The sequence below is a fragment of the Monodelphis domestica genome, chromosome 4 (genome assembly GCF_027887165.1).
Source record: "Monodelphis domestica isolate mMonDom1 chromosome 4, mMonDom1.pri, whole genome shotgun sequence".
Taxonomy (NCBI): Eukaryota; Metazoa; Chordata; class Mammalia; order Didelphimorphia; family Didelphidae; genus Monodelphis; species Monodelphis domestica.
In genome coordinates, this window is record NC_077230.1 from 164,981,525 (window position 1) to 165,003,612 (window position 22,088).

Genomic DNA, 22,088 nt, shown 5'->3' on the forward strand with positions numbered 1-22,088 from the left:
GATAGAAGCTCCTGAAGGGCAGGGCCCATTTCATGTTTACTCTACTATTCCCCCAGCAGTTAGCATAATGTCGATGTTCAATGGGTGCTTGGTGATTGACTGAGATTGACTGAGAGGATAGTCAATAGTGTCAAATGTCAAAAACTGTGTAAAGGTAAATGGCTGGCATGAGTATTGGGAAGCTGGGGCAAGCATTTTCAGTAGAATAACTGGAATTAAAACCAGATTACAAAGGAGGAAAGAAAGAATGAATGGTTGAGGGATTGAAAGTAATTTGTATAGAGCAAATACTTGAGAAGATAGAAGTGAAAGGAAAATGGGACCTAAAATGGGTAACAGAGTTGAATACTATTATTTAAAATGGGGGTGATGATGCTCTCAGAAAAGTCTGGAATGGAATTGATGCAAAGTGAAATGAGCAGAACCAGGGGAACATTATACACAGCAACTGCAATACTTTATGATAATCAGCTCTGATAGTCTAACTATCCTCAGCAATGCAAAGATCCAAGAAAACTCTGAAGGACTTATAATCAAAAATACTATTCATCTCCAGAGAAAGAACAGAGCCTGATTAGAGATTGAAATATACATTCTTTTACTTTTTCTTTTTTGTTGGTTTGTTTCAGTCTGCATTTTTTTTTTACAACTAGCTTTCACAACTGGAAATATATTTTGTATGGCTAGACACGTACAACCTACATAAAATTGCTTGCCTTTCAATAGGGGGGGGGGGAGGGTGAAAGGAGAGAATTTGGAATTCAAAATGTTTTTAAATGAATGTTAGAGGGGGCAGCTGGGTATCTCGGTGGATTGAGAGCCAGACCTAGAGATGGGAGGTTCTAGTTTCAAATCTGGCCTCAGACATTTCCCAGCTGTGTGACCCTGGGCAAGTCACTTAACTCCCATTGCTTAGCCCTTACCACTCTTCTGCCATTGATTCCAAGATGGAAGGTAAGGGTTTAAAAAAATGAATGTTAGAAATTGGTCTTACCTATAGTTGGAAAAAATAAAATATTTTTTTAAATAAAATAAAATGAGGTTGGTGACTGTATGTTTGAAAGTGGAGAGGAGAAAAGAAAATAGAGCATACTGGAAGTGAATAAGCATGGAAAAAGGTTCTTTGTTTTTGGAAAGTAAAATATCTGGGGTATTGATAGTTTTATAAAGCTCTTCCAAGAAATATGAGATAGCCTAGAAAAATAATAGAGATTAAAGAAATTACCAGTTTATAGTAATATAGATATTGCTTTGTCCTGAAATAGGCTAATATCTCTTACCTTCACCACTTTCCATGCCTTCCACAAAAATACCCCCACATTGGGGAAGAATCCAATATCGGCGTCTGTAGCGATCCTGGCCAAACATCATTGACCGTAAAGAGTGAGAAGCATCAAAGAGCTTTCTTCTGTACTGACTCTGTTGCTGTTTTAAAAAAAAAAATCATATATGTGTGTATATATACTATGCTAGTCGATCGTTTTTAAAATCTACATTAAGATAGACTGCTACTTATTTCATTGAAATTGAGATAGCTACAGGGAATGGAATCAAAGTTTAGGTTTGCCCAGTTTTAGTTGAGCTTCATTATCAATCACCTCTTAAAGAAAGCAATTATTTTAAGATGACTGACTTGGTCCCTTTTAATATTAAAAAGGTTAGTTTAATTTAAGCAAATATCCTATAAAGCATTTTTCATATTTTAATACATATAGCAGGATCAAATATTTTATTGAACCAAGGCAGTTAAAATCTTATCAATTATGCAATAGAAAAATGTGTCCATGGTGAGTTAAAGCTGACTGGAACACTGTAACTCCTAATTAGAAAGTGATAGAAATTTAGCTAATTCAGACAGTAGTGAAATCAGCTTTGTCTTTTGTAAAGCTGTAAAGCAAATGTCTTTACACAAACTAGTGTTCTACTGAGTTGACCAATTTAATATTCTCATTTAATAAAACAAAACTTTATTATATTTTTAAATTAGTTCACCTTAGTATTCAATACTATTGAAGTTTAAATGAAAACAAGCAAGAACCAATAGATTAAAATTTCAAGTTCAGAAGGAAGTAAAGTTAATTGATAAATACAAAATATAAAAAAAGTTATTAAATTTACTAAGACACAATAGCATTTAATACTTCATAGTACCTGCATGGTGTATTGATTTCCAAGGAATAAAGCTATCTTTAGAAATATTTTGAACTTATATCAAAATAGAAAAAAACACTAAACATGTCTTTTTATGGATTCAGTTAAAGGTGTACTATATATGCAATTTATGCAGATTTAAAAAATTTAGTGTCATTTGCAACTGAATAACCTTGAGATTGTGACATCTAATCTCATGTATGAATTTCAGTCTTGGGCTTAAAACTTCCTGTATTTAAAATGTTTGAATACTTTTATATTCAGCCATTTCCATTATTCAAAAGGAATGAGTTTTATATATATTTAGCATGCAGAAATGGTAATTCTACACAAGTACAACTTGAAAAAGCAACAAACTTTATTTGAAAAGTGCTTACTTTAGTCAGTTTTTCAATCTGTTTCTCCAGCTCTTCAACACTTGCTGCTTGATCACCATCATCCTATAACAAAACAAAACATTATTTATCTGTTCTTAAAATAAAAAAGAATGACTACTGAATTTGGCATTTTTGTTATAAATGTAAAACTTTTATGTAGAAGTAGAAAAATGCTCAAGCTCTTAGAAATTATAAAGTACTCGCTCTGCCCCTATTAGCTTTTTTCTTTAAGAAAACTGTACTTTCTTAACAACAACTTGCATAGAATATTTCCATTTCTCATCAGTCTTAATAATAACAAAATATGTTAACAGAGGTGTGAGGGAGACATACATAATAATATGTGTAATCCCAACACAATGCTAAAAGTAGGATTTCAAAAGACATAATCCTATCTCTTTGGAGCTTCACAATAACCTGTAAAAGAGTATTGGTATCTGCATTTCACAGATGAAGAAAATAAGGTTCAGAAAAGTTAAGGGACTTGCTCTTGGTCAGGCTGTTAATACATTCTGATGTAGTGTTCTGTCCCAGATCTTACTGGACATGGTCTAGTACTTTAGCCTATATGCCTTGCCAACCAGCCAGTCAACCCTAAACACCTCTCCTAAGGCCAATATGTCTTTCGGTACCATCACTGAATTCAGTGAAAAGCCATCACCTGTTTGACCATACCTTTTACCTCCTACTCTAAAATTTCAATCAGCACAAAGAGAGGTAGATGATTAAGAAAGAGATAAATTATTAGGAAACAATGGTAAATTACTCTAAAGATTAGGCAGTTAGCCCATTCATAGCTATTATTATGCTCAGATCTAAGTAGCTATAAGCAGCTGAGTCAATCTGACACTGAGTGATATAAAACACATTAATGAATCTATAGGACAGTAAATTCTTGATTTATAGAGAAGCTGTTTATCAGGCCTACATGTAATTCACGACTTTTGGTTTTCTTTATCTGTCTTGTTGTTTCATTTCAGTCACCACAAGGTTTACCAAAAAAATACATAAAACAACTGGGTGTGGAAAAATAAAATGAAAGCCAAAAGTCCAGGAAGACTATTTGTATTTGTCTTGCTACTGCAATAAAAGGCTTGTGAAGATTAGGAATGCTAGCAAAAGTGAATTCCTGCATCATTGTTGAGCTTCTATTAATTTTGACAAACATTACTGAATGCTTTTTATGTGCAAGGTGCCCTGTTCTAGGATGTTCAAACTATCCAAAGTCTGTGTTTTCAGAAACATTCTTTTAAAAAGAAAAAGGAAGTGCATAACCAGCACTATTTTGGGGGGTTTAAAAGCCTTTTAATCCTTGCTTTTACATATTGGTAGGAGTCAGTTACCCAAAGGTACCTAAATAAGTGGTTTTCAGCTTTTGCTTTCAAAAACAGCTCACATAAAATGTAAAGGATGTTATTTTTTAAAAATTTAAAAAATAAGAAACTACAAAAATACTTTAAATGAAAAATCTTTTCTGAGATATTTTATCACTGTTTTTTTAAACCAAGTGCATCTAAAGGATAAAATTTTTGAACCCTTGTGTTAAAAATAAAGCCTCAGAAAAATGGAATGTTTCTCTAAGAGAAAGAGATAATTCCAAACTAAACTTCCTTAGTTCCCCTTCTTAATTCCTTAAAAATTCTCAGCATCAGGATACTTTCTCCTTCCCTCTATTCACAGATATATTCGTACTCCCCATTGAAACTTAATCTCATTACTTGTACTCTAGAAAACATTCCTTTCTTCCTCTTCCAGGATCAAATTCTAGGAGTTATCTTTTCCTTCTGATTCATCTTGATTTCTCCTTTGTGTCTAAATATTTATATTTATGATTAAGTCAATAAAAAAAGGAAAATGTTAAAAGTTAAAAGACATTATCAGAAAGTGGATCAGTGGATTGAGAGCCAGGCATAGAAATGGGACATCCTGGGTTCAAATCTGACCTTAAACATATATCCTACATCTATGTGACCCTGGGCAAGTCACAACCCCATTGCCAAGCCCTTACCACTCATCTGCCTTAGAACCAAAACATTGTATTGAGTCTAAGATAGAAGGTGTAAGGTTTAAAAAAAAAAAAGGACAATAGAACAGCAAGAGTATGTACTACTAAGTGATAAAAGAAATACAATTGCTAATTCTGTCAAGAGGTGATTTGGTATGGGTCAAAAGATGATTTTTGTTTTCTTTAATAATATATGCACATCAAATGAAGCAAAATTAATTTTCAGTTGGTGTTTTAGGGGTAGTGAATTACTATACAAATCATAAATCATCATACATTACAAAATAAAAGTATAAGTAGTTTCAGAAATGGTGCTATATTATGAAATATTTTGTTTCTTCAAGATATTTTATACTCTTATCATCTAAAAAGAGACCTTAGCCCAACTTGCTCATTTTAAAGAGAAGCCTAGGATACAATTTCCCATTTGGAATGAAAATCCTTAGAGAACGAAAATTCAAGTTAATGGTTTTTATCTTTGTGTATCTCTGTAATAGTAGCTAAGAATAGCAAGTATTCAATTCTTAGGGTTTTGTAATGAAATTCTATACATCTGTTACATTCTTGAAGAATCTAATATAAAAACTGAAACATAATGTTTATTTTAAAGATCTAAGACATAAGCCTAAACCAGTATTGACTCTTGGTTCTCACAAAGTGGCATAAAGTTCAGAACTACAAAAGGACAAGGTGAATCTGGCTTTATTAACACAATGACACAGGGCAAGCAAGTGGAGAGATAATTTACCGTAAAAAGAGAGGCAAATTGAATCACAATGATAGGTTGTCAACATTCCCTAGGCTTGATGTCTTGGCTTAAGGCATTACTTTGTAATGGCTTCTTATTTGTTTAAATCTCTAGGATTTTTGCACTTCAAAGAAACCCAGAACCATTTTTCTGGATCTTGATTGGTAAAATACATATATCTACCTTTTTTCATGCCAGCTCTTTCAGAAATGGGGAGATGAAGGTAAGCAAGGGACCAGAGCTTGATGGGTATAGAGAGCTTCTTAAATCCCTTTCTACTGCCTTGCTTACCTCTTACACATCCACTCTTAAGAGAACTAACAATTCTATCATACTTTTGTATATAAGATCATCAAAAATTAGGATCATAGCTAGGAGGGACGTATAGTATTATCTGGTCTATTGTATTCATTTTACAAATGAGGCAGCTGAACCTACTGGACAAGTGAAGTGACATTCCTAAAGTTACTTAAGCTCTAACTGGATGAACTAAGGTTCAAATTTTGACATTCTAATTATTGCCTCTTCTCCTTTGTATCATGGCTGCTGAACATGTTAAATTTTATTTAGTTTGATAGGATAGATTAAGAAATATGTGACTATGTCAAATCCTGCTGAAATGACTGATGAAATTCATTTCATAATATTGGATTTATGGCTTCTCTGACCCTTCTCATAAGAATATTTACTATTTAAGATTTCTGCACATGAAAGTGCCATACTTCCTTTTTGTATATAAATAAAATGATACTGCTTGCTAGGAAATTCATGAAAGCACATGTACACTAGTAATTGTTTGCTGGTCTATCTCATAGGTAAGAAACATTCCAAATAAATGAAGTTCTAAACAACAAAGTAAATATTAATTGTTTAATGTATTTTTAGTATTGACTTGGAGTCTGGAGATTATCTCAAGAGGTTTCAGTTGTTTTTTTTTTTTAAATAACCCTTACCTTCCATCTTAGAATCAATATTATGTATGGTTTCCAAAGAAGAAGAGTGGGGTAAGGTCTAATTAATGGGAGTTAAGTGACGTCCCCAGGGCCACACAGCTAGGAAGTATATGAGTACAGATTTGAACTCAAGATGTCTAGTCTCTAGGCCTGGTTAGTCCTCAGAGCTACCTAGCTGCTCCCTGGCTGAGTTAATTCTGAAATTGAACCCATGTACAAATCACCTTTATCCTGAGTCTTGAGAAATTCCCTTAGAAGTCTCAAGACTATGAGAACAAAAGCTATCTACAGGAAAACTAGCACTCTCAGACAACTTTTATCTTTGTTCTTTCTTCCTCCTTTTACTTCCTCTCAACCAAATACAGTGCTCAAAAATCTCAAATGAATCACTCTCACCTTTGTAAGCAAATCCCCTTGACTAGACTATGACTAGGATATTCATTGGTTTCATTTCCTGAGTTAACCAGTCAAAACTCCAAGATAGATTCTTAGAAAATATTGTAAAATCTCTATTAAGAGTCAAGTTTGAATTTGAGCATTAACTTAAGCAAAATTTGGATTGTCTGAGCCACTATAACCCCAAAACACTCCTGATGAATGTACTACTCTTCTCAAAATTATTCAGCTTGAGAAATCCTCCATGCCTGGTCAGTGGAGTGGTTTACTAACGCACTGGAGTTTCCCTAAACCATCACAACTTACTCAGGAATTCTTTTCATAAGGAGGAGCACAACCTAATTTATTGCTAAGATGTCTTGGGATGAAATTCCCTAAAATAACCAGCAACACACAACCTTTCTACACCCCTAAATGTTGTCTTCCTGTGCCTAATAGGCCTCCTCCTTCCTTCTTCCTTCTTCTTCCCACTTCCCATTCCACCCCTGGTTGGATGCTTTCTGTACTAGTGGGGCCCAGTTTCCAAAATACCAGTTCTGGTGAGACAAGACTGAATTCTAGGAGAGTCTCTCATATGCCAGTTTTTCCTTGCTCTTCCTTAGAACACTGCCTTTTTAAGGGCTTCTCTGTGATTGCTAACCCGTGTTTACTGGTTTACTTCCCAGTATAACTCCAAACAAGTCTTTTAATAAGAAAACGCATAACTTAGGGAATGTGGCTAAGGTAACTGGATCCCCCACCCAGAACTGAAGTATTTTGCCAAAAAGATTTAAGATTTACTCAGGCTCTCATTACTTAAAACAAAACAAAACAAAAAACAACACAAACTAACCACAAGTTGCATTATGGGACAACTTAAATTCTGGTCTAGAGATGAATAATTCTCATACTTTTAAAATATAGTTTATAAGCAGCCTTATAGTGGGAGAGATGTCAACTAGTGCTAGAACTACTAGCTGGAGTTCTAGTATCAGAGATCAAATGTGACAATGACAGCATGTATGTGAAAATACTCTTAAAAAGTATAAAGTTCTCTACAAAAATAACATATTAATAAAACTAAAGGTGAATCTATAAAGCTCTATAATAAATTCTTGCAGAGCTAAGTAATAAAAAGAACAATTATCATATTTATATAATGCAACATACAGTCTTTAAATTTTATTACCTCATCATCACAGATATCTATTTTCTTTCCTTTTTTGTCATCTTTATCTTCTTCATCTTCATCCTCTTCATCAGCTTGGTCATCACTATCATCATCGTCATCATCATCATAGTCACTATCTCCCCCTTTCCGTCTTCGCTTGCGTCCTGTAGTAGGTGTACCCAAGGAATGTGGTTCTTCTCCAAGTTCACCACCACCTGTAGTGTCTCTTTTCCCTGTTTTCTTAGCATGAATGATTCTGAGTCTTTAAATGTAAAAATAAAAATCATCATCATTTAAGAGTAAATCTATCTGAAAGCTACTTTAAAAAAGGATAAGCCATTCATTTTAGTAATTCATCTCAATGTACTTAGCTTATTGCTAAGAATAAATAATTTACAACTAAAAATTAATCAAATGGAAACTGAAGTACTGGCAAATATCCAGTTGATAATTTTCTCCTATTTAAAACTCATTATTAGTTAAGGTATCTCACGGATTGAATTAAAACATGTTAAAAATATAACAAATTATATCTCCCAGGGTCATGGGAACACCATAAAACAGATGAAAACTCTTTTAGGCCCTAATTATAAGAAGGAAAAAATAATAGTAAACTTAACCCCCATTCCATGTTATTCTATATTAAGAATCATTTTCTCTTCAGTTATTACAGAGGAGCTATCCTTTTAAGATAATGAGCACAATATATTTAATATTTTCTTAATAATTAGGTAGAAAAATAAGTTACAATTTTAATTTAAAGTTGGGCTTTGATAAAGCCTCTCTAAAATAAAATTTAAAGGCCAAACAATGAGAAAAAAGAGAAAATGTAATTGGTATAAGAGAAGGAACCACATAACTTTTAAAACTTTAAAATATGAAACTTTAGAAAAATAATTTAAAGATAGGAAGCTCAATAGTTATAAATATGTAAAGTGGTCCACTGGATAGGCCTAGATTTATTCTTAGATGACCTGACTTCATTTCCTGTCATTACTATTTAATAAATACGTTCATGAACTTGGGCAAATATTTTACATCTCTGGGCCTCAGTTTTCCCATCTTTAAAATGAGAGTGACCTATAAAGGTCTCTTTCCAGCTTGAAATCTATGATTATATGATCTCATTTAATTCTATAATTACTTATGTGTAATAATAATTCCTGGGTTTTGGCTATCTTTATTTTATCTCATTTAAATTAATCATTTCTATGTCTAATTTTTATATGAAAGTGAGCCAGTTGAATTCTATTAGTGAGCAGTAGCTCTTATTGAAAAATTTACATAAAAACTCAGAATATTAATTTTAAGGAAATATAACTTACTTGCGAAGTTTACCTTCAACCATCCATTTGTCTCTTCTTAAGTTTGACATATAATCAATATTCTTGTCAATTTCACTGCCAATATAAAAAAGGACATAATATCAAATATTAATATTTTTTCATATATAAAAAGTTTCTGACTTTTGACAAATGAATAAACATATGAGTATGTATATTATATACATACATGTTAAATACACTTCAATACTGAATAGTGAAAGGCAACATGGTAGTGGGAAAAAGGGTCTGTCTTGAAGTTATAAGTAAGACCTCAATTCAAATGCTGTCTCTGACTTGTACTAGCTCTCAGTACTCCATGGAAATTTTGTAAAACTATTAGTGTCAGAATTGATGGTCTGCATTGATGGAAGAAGTTTCCACATTGGGAGTTCCCTACACTAAGATCACATGCTCAGACCCTTCTTAAAACTAAATACATATTGATAGCTGGCTTTGGACTACAAACAACCCAGATAAAGTTCTGCCTCTGATACAAAGTGACTATATGACCTTAATCAAGTTATTTAACCTCTCAATTTTCTTGAAAATTCTAACCTTCAGTGATACAGTTTCCTCATCCAGGGGTTCCCTGTAATATACAGACACACACACACACACACACACACACACACACACACACAGACACAGATACACACACACACACAATTTTATACACTATCATGATGTAGTATAAAATTTGTACTTTTAGAAGTTATCAACTCTTGAATGTGATTATATGCTTACATCAAAACCTAGAATGTCACAGTAACCAGTGGCAATGATATAAAATAGTGTCACCTCCTTTTCCTTTAGCCACAGCTGATTACAACTGCCCTAGAACATCAATGAAAACTATTTATTTCTCTATGAAACCATATAGTTGTTATTTTCTTTGGAAATTATGGTGCTGTCATTTATAACCCAAGACACTCTACTAGGAAAAAGGGACTTTTATATAACACCTACTATGTGTCAATGCACTATAGTAAGCTTAGATAATTACCCATAAGTAGTATAAACAGATTAAAAACTGTGACAATTCAAAAGCATGGCTGAGAATATTTTTACACAAAAATTTAGACTCACAAAAGTGACAAACGCACTTAGCCTTTCATACTTTGGTGTCATCTTTTGCCCAGAAAGCAAAGGATGGGGAAATGAGATATGACTGAAATCTAAAAATCATGAATGGCAAGGATAAGGTGAATAGGGACTTGGCCTCTAAGCATGAACCATTTGAGGTCTTGAAGGACTCTCAAATTTAAGACGTTTTGAACAAAAAAAAGGAAATAATAGTAAATATCACAATAATCATCATGTTAAATGTTATAATGATGATAATAAATATATGGAATTGATTTATCACAATTTAGTGGCATTGGAAGACTATAAATGGATTAAAAATAGTTCAAACAAATTTATGAATGACAGAGCCATAAGAAAATGATTACCTAAATTTGAAAGTGGATGTCAAAGTAGAAAATCACTAGGTTTTAAATAGTATTCCAATATGGAGAAAGCAAAAGATTACTGGCCTAAATGGACCACCAGTCTGATGTATCAAGGGAATTTCCATGTTTTTGGAACTTAGAACTTATGGTTCACATTGACAACTCTCAGGAAATGGAATATTTGGAAGCTGCTAGCTTTCCTTTAATTACTTTCCTAATCCAAGTTATCAAGAGTAAGCATAGGTATAGTACAAATAAAAATATGGACTTATTAAATAGATAGTGTATGACAATTGTCTGTATGACAATTTTAGGAGAACATCCACAGTTGCTAGATGAAAACACTCCACAGGAGGATTATGGTTATGGATCTCATTGGATCTCATCTTAAGGAAATTAAGAAGTGAAGAGACAGGAGGTACAGATCTCATGTCTCCTAATAATGAAAGACAATTCTTGAGATGGTCAGTGCTCACAATGAACTAAAGCAATTAAATCACAAATAATCTCATAGTTAGTCCACATTAAATATCTTTTAATTTTAATGAATTTTTTAAAAAAGCCAACAAGTGAATATAAATGTCAAAGAAAAATGCAAGAAATGACCATTGCAATGTACTGTAATATAATATAAAATCCTAGGAAAGTGGTTAGGATGCTCTTACCTCACAACACTTTTGCTGCATGCTAGCTCATTAATGAGGAAAGCAAGTACTGATGCTTTCTGAGCTGGAGTGTGTGCTTGAAAAGCTTTTGTCTTTAGGCTTTCTGTAAGTTCTGTTTGTCCACAATGGGCTTCCATAAAAATCTGCAAGATCTCAGAAACATTGTCACGGTTGACGCCGACATTTAGTAAGTGTTCCCCAAGAGTTGTTTTGGCCTGTAAAAGTAGTTTTTTTTTTTTAAATTAGTCATGGATAGTTAAAAATATAACCTTTTGCAATATAAACCTGCTAGGATTATGATCTATATATTATCCTGCAGTGGGGGCTCCTATTCTTGAGGGGATTAAGCAGAGGAGAAATCAAGAAAAAAGTAAACAGCATAGCAAGTGTGCTTTCTCTGCACGTATACATACATGTTTAGATGAGCACACTTTGCTTCATTCAGCAAAGGTCAGAAACCTTTCTGAAGGTAAACTTCTGGACTTGCTGCTAAATGCTCCTAGTGACCACAGCAAGCTCCTGTATTTTCTATTGTCCTAGATGTAGAGACTGGCACTTCTCTACAGAATGAAGTGATAGGTGGATGGATCAAAAGCTAAGGTATTCTAGTGACTCTTCCTTTTCAAAATATTGTTCATAATTGAAAATAATAAACTTATTGGAATATATGGATTTATTGAAATGTTTAGATGTTGCTTATCTCGAGTTTGATCACATATGTTGTGTCTCCACCCTAAAATGTGGTGAATCCAATAGAAATTTTATATATTATACTTATCTAAAATTGTCATGGTTCTTGCTGAACTCTGGCACTTCAGGTCCAAGCAAATAAAGCTATTCTTTATATTTTGTCTGTGGCCCTAGGGTGTCTAGATTGCCCCAATTATTCAATAGGATTCCAGACTAATTCCAGATGATCCCAAGACTGCTAATTGCATTAGAGGATATTAAAAGCTATATAGTTTGGTCCAGGAGCACTGTGCTTATCCTCATCCCAACAGGATATTTTAAAGGTCATGGAAATTAGAATTACCTAGTGAAGATTCCATATCAGGGATTTCTAATTTTTTTAATTTAACTTTTTTTTAGCTCAGAACAGAATCCTTTGCTTTCATGAACACTGAAGGAAGGTTTCCAGGCAGTCTGACTCTAGACCCATTTTTTTTCTGGGTTTTCTCCCTCAACCCCTCATTTTCTTCTTTATGTCTCCAAAGGCTTGCAGCAGACAAGGCAGCTTGGGGTTGGTCCTGGAGAATGTGAAAGTGCAGGGGTGTATGGGTGTAGCACATGAGTTTGAGGCAGTCATTCAGCCAACAAACATTGATTAAGTGTTTACTATGTGCCAGAATCTATGCTAAATGCTAGAGACACAAAGAAAAGAAGCAAAAATAATATGGTTCCTGCTATCCAGTAATTTATATTCAAATGGGTGAGACAACCTGAAAATAACTATGTACATACAAAATACATATATACAGTGTAAATTAAAGTTATCTCAGAATAAAGACTAGGGGTAGAGAAGTGGGTGGATGGAGGCCAGCAAAGGCTTCTTGCAAAATGCAAACCCCTTTGTGAACCACTGCTCTCTATAGAGGATTGTTTGGGACAGGCTTGTCTGGGGTCAGATATCAAATAATTCTAAGAGTCATTTAGCATTTAATAATCAAACCCAAGCATGATCTTGAGAGTTATAGGAGATAATCAAAATATTTATTCATTCTGCATAATTTAATGCTGCTGATGCAAAAAAAAAAAGTAATCAATTTAAACTGATGTTGAAAATTGTTAAGGGGTGTGTATGTGTGTTTACCTTGTATCCTGTTATTAGACCTGGATCACAGACAGCGGCCGAGAGGAGTCTTACAAGTAAGTCCTGTACTTCACCCATGCTGTCACCAATATTCAGTAATCCCTCTTGAAGAACGCTCAGGTTTGGGACATCAATGTTCACATCGAAGCCTAGAACTTTACCAAAATTTCGCAAGAACTGTACCACCATGAGGCAATCTGAAAATGTACTTCCAGAGAGAACAAGTCCGGGAATACGTGGTAACTCTGGCAAAGGCTGGAAACAGAAGGACAAAATGTCAGTGAGATTGCACATTCTGAACAGAAATCAGCCTTTGCTTTGAAGTTGGGCTTCTGTGAAAAGAACAATAAGGAGTTTTTATTAAAGTACCAGTATTTCAATAGCATGTGGATTGTATGAATTAAATATAATAGAGAAAATTACCTACTATATCTTCCACCATTGTAAATGAGAACAAAGATGCTATCATCTGTCTACATAGCAAATGCCACTGTCATTCTACCCATAATGAGTGATTCAAACTAATCCATCTAAATTTTTTTGGTATCCATTTACAAGATATCTAGATTTGTATTAAAGAGTACCCTTGTGACAGCAGTATAGACTGATGATCCTGTGATTTCATAAGAAAGAGAACTGACCAACATGATGCTGATCTCAAGAATTCTATGGCTGATAACTAACAAGGCATTTCCAGCAATTACTAGAGTGATTTTGATCACTATAGCCCATATTCAATACAAAACTAATAGCAGAGACCTTTAAAAAAAAGCAGGTAAGTTGGAGCATATTTTTTATATTACATTATACACAGGAACTACCAATATTGCCTTAAAGCATGTATTCTTTTTTAATTAAAATTTGTTTTTTTCTGGGTTATACATGTATTATCACATAAAACATATTTTCATATTATTCATTTTTATAAGTGGATAATCTTATAAAACCAAAACCCCCAATCATGTACCTAAATAAAGAAGTGATAAATCCGATGTTTTCATTTGCATTTGTACTCCAACAATTTTTTTCTCCGGAAGCAGAGAGCATTCTTTTTCATAAGTACCTCAGAATTGTCCTGCCTCATTGTATTATTGTTAGTAGCAAAGTCTATCATAGTTGATCATACCACAATATTTCGGTTACTGTGTACAAGGTTCTCCCAGTTCTGCTTATTTCACTCTGTATCAGTTCATGTATGTCTTTCCAGTTCTTTCTGAAATCATCCTGTTCATCATTCTTATAGCACAATAGTATTCTATCACCATCATATATCATGATTTGTTAGCCATTCCTCAAATGAGGGACATCTCTTTAGTTTCCAATTCTTTTCCACCACAAAAAGTGCAGCCAAGCAGATATTCTTACCTGAAGTCCATAAATTTTTTATTTAATAATTGGTTTACTTTATATTCTTCCGTTTTATATTTTATATATATATATATATATATATATACATACATACATACATACATACATATGTATATATAAATGCTATTCTGAGAAGGGATCCATAGATTTCACCAGGTTGCCAAGGGTCTGGGACACAAAAATGTTAAAAACTCTTGCTCTGAAGGATTATTACTTGATAAACAGAGCTATAAAAACAGCAGTGAAACCAAATGTTAACTAAATACGGTGCCTACTGGATTGGAATTTATATTTATGCCTTTGAATGAGGTGGAGGTTACCACAGAATCTATAGCAGATGAGCACAAGTCCTAACAGGTCCTATTAAGCAAGAAAACTAGTTCAGTGTTAGACTGTGCAGCTGTCATTCAAAGATCACTGGACACAAGGTGGAGCCAAGTTGGTGGCTTAGTAGCAGCAAAAGCTGGGACTGGGGGGCAGCTGGGTAGCTCAGTGAATTGAGAGCCAGGCCTAGAGATGGGAGGTTCTAGGTTCGAATCTGGCCTCAGACACTTCCCAGCTGTGTGACCCTGGGGCAAGTCACTTGACCCCCATTGTCTAGCCCTTACCACTCTTCTGCCTTGAAGCCAATACACAGTATTGACTCCAAGATGGAAGGTAAGGGTTTAAAAAAAAAAAGCTGGGACTGCTCTGAGAATCCTCTCAAAAGAGTGGATACCAGGAGGTGGCTTTATCATTCATATTTAAGATGAACATCATGCAATGATGGTATGGGAAGAGGAACATACTCTATTTCTAGATCATATGTTTCTTGAAATCACAAGAAGAACACCTCCTTATGAATTACTGCCAGGACCCAATAAGTTGTTGCAGAAATGTCTACTTACTGTTATATAAAGATAGTGGCAGAGTGGATAGAATGCTGGACCTAGAGTCAGGAAGACATCGTCCCAAATTCAAATTCAGCCTCAGACACTTGTTAGCCTCACTTGTGTGACCCTCAGCAATCTTTAACCCTGATTGCTTCAGTTTCCTCATCTTTAAAATTAGCTGTAGAAGGAAATGGCAAATCACTCCACTATATTTGCCAAGAAAACCCCTAAAAGGGTCATGTAATATGGCACATGACTGAAAAAGACTGAACAAAAAGCCTATCAGTTGTCAAGATGGCATCTAGCCTTCCTCTGATGTTCTACTTATAAATTTTAATTTCTTTGTCAAAATTACATTTCTTTGAAGGAGGTCTAAATAAGAACAAATAAGCAGAAGATATTATGGATGGCTTTAAATAAGGATTACTTAACTTTAAGGGTGATAAATATAAGAGTGAGGGATGTCATAGTTTTCAAGAAATGTTTTAACAATTTGTCCCAAACATTCACTTTAGGAAAGACCAAATCATATCTTAAGATAACTTCTGATTCCATGATTTTACATATTTGTCTTCTTTTTTCTACATATTTAACACCAATGTGCTTACTGTGAACTGAAAGGACTGCAAATCATAAAACAACAAAATCACTGAAGATTCAAAATTGTGGATTATCCCAAAGGCAATAGAGAGACAAATGATAAATATAAGGGGGCCACTACATGGGATAACTTTATATGAGAAGTAGTGTCAAAGTCATTATTATGGAAATGCTTGCACATTTGGTCTGATCATGTAACAAGAGCAAAGGATATCCCTAGTCCTCATGAAATATTAAATTATCAAGGGAAGTCTTCTAGCATGTCCCAAAATCTCCCAAGGATGATTTATGGGAGGAAATGAGCAAAATTCCACAGAATGAAAAAATATTTGGGAGATGAGATCTATTGTAGTGGTAATAACATCCATATTGATGCCAGGAACTGACGAGTTTAGAGATCAGATCCATTAAATTAGATTCTCTATTGATTTTTGGAGTATTACTAACAAATGGGAAGCTTTATATATAAGTTCTGTTTATTAATAATTGCTGTTAGAAAAATTAAGATTCATTTAATTGTAAGGCTACTTGTAGAATGCCACTTATACATAATAAAGGTAGGAATGACCAGAGAAAATGAAAATAACTACCCTATTCTCTGTATTTAGCTTTTGTACCGCTCATTTTATATTATGTGCTAAGGCCCAAAGGATTAGGGGATCCAGAAGAAACAAAAACTATAATTAGTAGGTCTACATATCTCTGAGGCAATTTTTGAGCAGTCTTCCTGAAACAGGTTTTGGGAGAAAGGATCTCTGTAAGGATATTAGATAAGAGTTATGATGGTTTTGTGGCCCTAAGTTGGATGGAAGCTAAGGACCCAGATCCTGTCCCTGGGAAACAGAAGTAGAAAATTTAAGAAGTCTTAATCACTGTAAACACTACTTAGCTAGCTAGCCTTTTAATGATCCCAAAGGGTTTGGCTCCTGGATGGATAGGGAGGACTCTCCTTTTGAAGAGGAAAAGTCTATTATGCCAAGACTGACAACAGACATTCTCTCTATATGTGAGAAAATAAGTCTTCCCTAGTGAGATGGTGAATAGGTAAAGGGCCTCTATTCCTTAAGAATTAAACTTAAGTTCCTAAGTGAAAAAGAGATAGCAGAGATCCCTCTTACTTTTATGGGGAAATGATAGCATTTCAGTCTGGAAGCAAAGAGAAAATCCATAGGGCCCAGTGGAGCAAAAGCTAGGAGTAAGCATGGAACCATAAGAGCTCTCTCCACAAATAGCCAATCTTGACCAACATTAAGTAATGGCCAGCAGAAACTGTGCACGAGAAAGAGACTATACAACCTGATAGATCAGTGAAAAAGATATGCATCCCTTATCAGAATAATGTTTTTAAATATATGAAGTCAAATATAAAGAATTACAAAAAAAACAATTATTGCAATGGTGGTATTAAAGCAATATTCTCTGAAGACATCATCATTTATAGAGCATGAGATGTAAGAGTTATTTTTCCACATCTGTGTACCTCCATGTGTGCCCACCAGTGTATTCCCAGTCTAAACATTTCCCCTGGATGCAAATAAACCAGTAATACATGTTTCCAAATATCTATCACAATAATATGTTGACCAGCCACACATTCTTACCAGTGTTTCTTCATGTGTACACTCTCTTTCACTGATGGTATTGTATTTGTGGGATAGTGTGTCAAGTTTGTGGGGAGAAATGTTCATTACTATTTTCTTGATATATTTCATTAAATTCCCTTCTTTTGAATGAATTGTGATCTATGGTTGAATAGTTCAAGGGAAAAATATTGGTAGATGTGCATGAGCCCATGTTTCTGGAGCAGATGTAGCCTCGCACTGAACTATTTGAACTCCTGGGGAAGCTTTTCTAGGGGGATTTTATTACAAAAGTGGAGTTCAATGCCCCCAGCTGTGACATCATTTGAAACTAAGAAGTATACATTCAGAAAAAAGGAAATTATTGATAAAGCCTGTTCATATAGCATTCCAACCATAAGGTTTTTGGAGAAATTCCTCTTGCTAGTTAAAAAAAAAAAAGATAATTTTCAGATATGTAAAATTGGGAGTTAAAAAAAGTGGAGGCAAGAAAAGATCTGGAAGAGAGCATAACATTTTTAAAATAGGGTAAAAGAGCAAGATTACCTTTTGATCTGCTAAGCACATATCTTCATTCGGCTTCTTTAGTTCCTTTGCCATTTCTAATTCTAATCTCCGTTGCTCTAGTTTGCGTTCTTTATTTAATCTTTTTTCATCACGTTTTTCTTGTTTCAATCTTTCTTTTTCCTTCAATAAAAAAAAATCCATGTATTACTTTAACATAATGTGTATTTGAAAAAGCTCTAGGGAAAATTAAGTAGAACATGTACATTTAAATTTGACATTTTGGGGCCTGCTAAGTGTGAGGTGCTGAGGAAAGCTGACAACCTTCCTTAACCCTCAATTATCTCCAATATTCCATGGGAATAATGATATTCATACTACTTACCCCTCCCTCAAGATTGTAGGAAATCATAAAGTCTTATGGGTATATGAATTGTTATTAATTTCATAAACAAAAATACAGGTTAAATTCCTTTTAGGAGATATAATTAGAGTCAAAGAGCAATTATGTTTTCCTGTTAGAGGCATGGTCTGCCTGGATTAGACTTATGAGACCTACAACATATCCCATTACTCTAAATATAACAAAATAGAGTCAAGACAAACAACAGAGAGGGACAAAAGGACTCTCTTCTTCCAGTGATCTGAGGACTCACTCCACCCATACAAATCATCCTGTTAAATAGTAACGATAGATAATGTATGTAGCACTTTAAATTTTGCAATGTTCTCATAATAATCCCGAGGTAGGTGCTATTATCATTCACATTGTATAGATATGAGTTACGTGATATGCTCCAGGTCACATAGATAGTCACGTGATTTGAATTTAGGTCTTCCTGACATCAAGTGCTCTATCCATTGTGCCGTGTAGCTGCCTAGGTAACTAGTTTGACTTCAGTCTAAATCCTACCACAAATTCACTACACAAGGCTCAACCAAAATGCTAGGAGTTTTTCTCTTGATACTGCATGAATACCAAATGCTGTACATCGATTTGTCTACTGGTTATCTCTCACTCTATGAACATCCTAACTTTCAAAAATACATTTTTCCTACAGAAAAATTAATAAATTTTTCACAAACTCCTTCTCCTGGATTAAATTACTCATATATAATGTGTTTCAAGTTGCTCAACTCCATTATGAATTTCTCCACAGCCCTCTGGATGATCATTGACTCTAATTCTCTAAAGACTACATTATTTTATGGCTTGCTGCCACAGTACATTATCAGAAGAATGTGTGTGTTAAAAAAAGATGAACCTTTGTTTTAAGGAGAAGCTTGAGGTTATTAAAATCACTGTTCAATTTCCCAAAGGCAACTCAGGCCACTTATCTCCCAGCTCATTATCTATTTGAAGACGCTTTCCAAGATAGATGGACTGATGGACAAATTGTATGGGTTCAATTGAATATCATAATCTATACAACCAGCATTTTAATCTACTTGTTTCCTGTGTTGATAAAGCCAAACCTATTTGAATGACTATGGATCTTATGCAAAAGGGCTTGAGGAAATTCCATTTTTTATTTAGTCAGCATAATGTTATTCATAAACAGGGATATATGGAATTCCTTTGCTTTTTGAATCTTAGGCCAAACATCCTCTATGATCAGTGATAATCACCTTTGGTGAGACCTTGTATTATGCTCTGCCTAATATTAGTCATAAAAAGATTTAAGTTATCTCCATTGTTAGACCTTTCATGGAATTTTGCATGGCTTTAGCATATGCATAGGAGACATGTTGAAGATTTTCCTATATCAAATCAATGCTTTTAAAAAGAATCCACCTCACTCTGTTAGGTAGGTGTTATTGGTATCCCCATTTTACAACCAAGGAAACTGAAACAGAGAGATGTCAAGTAATTTGCCAAGTGTTCTATAGCTAGTAAAAGTCTGATGACAAAGTTGGACTCAGATCTTCCTAACTCCAAGCCAGGAGTTCTATCTACTTTGCCACTTCCTCTAGAGCTTATTAAGTAGGTAAGATCAGAGTTGTTTGCCAACCCTTTGTCTTATTTTTATTTTCTTTTAATCTTGTATTAAATCTGATCTTTTGACTAACAATTTGGTGGCAACATCTGATTTAGAAATGACTCCCATTTTGTTGACCACAACATAATAAATTATATTTTTTGGTTATGCCAACTTTGTCTTTGTTGTATCTAGCATCTAGAATCAGTATCCCCTGATACTCTTCTTGAAAAAAATATTCATGTATATAGACATAAAGCTTCTGTGTAGTCTACAAGTGGTTGACTTCTTATGGTTTTTGCTCCCAAACCATATTTTCTCCATCCTTCCACATAACCAAATTTTGAAATGAAGATATTGAGTATCAAAGTGTATGCTTCTTCACAGAATTTCAGTACCTTCTCGCTTTTATTCATCAGATGTTTCCACATGAAGTACAATTATTTTCATGGTGAGTTTTTCTACAAATTCTTATCTTAAGCACTATAATATTCAATGACTGAACATCCCTTCAAATGAGGCTTCCTGTTGCTTGTGGATACATATTAAAATTGACCGCCAAATGACTGATTTCCTGTGAATCATTTTTCCATTACTGACAACTTCTTTTTGTTTTGTGAATTCATTTATGGCCAAAAAAACCCAAACAAAATTAACAGAATTCAATTCTTTCAGTAATATGTTCATTCATTGGATTTTGAAAAGATTACACATTTTGAGGACCACCAAACTAAGCTAATGAGTCAATCACAGTTCTCCCTACCCCTGATTTCTGCTACTTTGCTAACAACACTACTAAAATGGAAAGGAGCCAAATTGACCTGAGATCCATTTTGTACTTTTCCTCATTTCATCAGTTAAAATGGCCAAAGTATTTAAGAATGAAACTACTAGTGCTCTGACCTTTGTGCTTCAATAGTTTGGTCCTCAGAAAGCAGCCATAGTCATATTGCTGGAATAAGACACTTTATATATTATACCTTGAATTGATTAGATAGTGACTTTTTAGCATGATAGAACCTGTCAGTAATCTTTCAGAATCCAGAATTACCTCTAGACAATGTTGAGGCATAATAACAAAATTTTTGAATGACTCACTCCCTGCACAAGATTGGTCTCTGATTTTTGCCAGAGAAGGGAGAAAAAAAGAGAAGGGAAAAAGGCAAAAACCTCAGAAGTTTCTGTTACACTCTGTTGCTTATTCTCTTACTCGGATATGTGTTCCTCAAATGATACTCCCCTCCCCCAAGGATCTTCATTATATATCCTTACTATTTAGCTTATTTTCCTAAATTCTTTGTTTCTATTCATCATCTTCTTCCTTTCCGGGGATAGGCTAAAATGAGAAGCTAGGTGGTATAGTAGATAGAATGCCAGGCTTGGAGCCAGGAAGACTCATCTTCATGAGTTCAAATATGGACTCAGACACTTTCAGACACTTACTAGCTATGTGATCCTCAGGAAGTCACTTAACCTGTTTGGCTCAGTTTCCTCATCTGTAAAATTAGCTGGCAAAGGAAATGGAAAGCCATGCTGTTATCTTTACCAAGAAAAATCCAAATTGGATCACAAAGAGTAAGATGTGACTAAAACATGACTGAACAACATGAGAAAGTTTGGTATAACGTAGATTTTTGTTTCAACTCATCTGCAGTGCTAGAAATGCTCAAAATATTGTTTCAGGACATTTTTTTTCTAGTAGCTTTCATGTTGGACATTTTCTACTCAAGAATTATATGCACTGATTATGAACTTAGAGAATTTAGGCAGTGATAGGAACAGGATTTATGTATATTTCAGGTTCAGAATTTGTCATAATATGTGATGGATTCTAATGTCAATTGAGACCTAGGATCATGGTTCTAGAGGCAGAAAGACTCCTAGAGGTTATTTATTCCAACCCTCTCATTTCACCACTGGAGAAAAAAAGTGGAGGGAGTTTAATCGACTTGCCCAAGGTCAAATAAATAGAGTCAGATAGTGTTACTAATACTTAAAACTAAGGATCTCACAGAGAATCAGCGCAAGTTTTTCATTTTCAGAAGTGGATTTTAGCAATGCAATCCTTTTCAATCCTTAAGCACATGAAATATTGCTTGTAATGGATAAAGAACTCGTTGAGAATAGGGAGGATTTTATGTGGCTCCTTATCAG

At 34.2% G+C, this 22,088-nt stretch overlaps 1 protein-coding gene across 32 annotated transcripts in view; it reads right to left on the reverse strand.

Annotated features, from left to right (window-relative positions):
• The window catches only part of BAZ2B (bromodomain adjacent to zinc finger domain 2B), a 335,625-nt gene that overhangs the window by 27,742 nt on the left and 285,795 nt on the right, over positions 1-22,088 (reverse strand). For all 32 annotated transcript variants that reach the window (XM_056793926.1, XM_056793916.1, XM_056793915.1 and 29 more), the window contains 7 exons: positions 17,998-18,138; positions 13,032-13,286; positions 11,222-11,436; positions 9,106-9,180; positions 7,799-8,042; positions 2,529-2,591; positions 1,281-1,425 (listed from right to left, as the gene is read on the reverse strand). In XM_056793926.1, the coding sequence (XP_056649904.1) occupies positions 1,281-1,425; positions 2,529-2,591; positions 7,799-8,042; positions 9,106-9,180; positions 11,222-11,436; positions 13,032-13,286; positions 17,998-18,138 (1,138 nt within the window). The remainder of the gene's footprint in view (positions 1-1,280; positions 1,426-2,528; positions 2,592-7,798; positions 8,043-9,105; positions 9,181-11,221; positions 11,437-13,031; positions 13,287-17,997; positions 18,139-22,088) is intronic.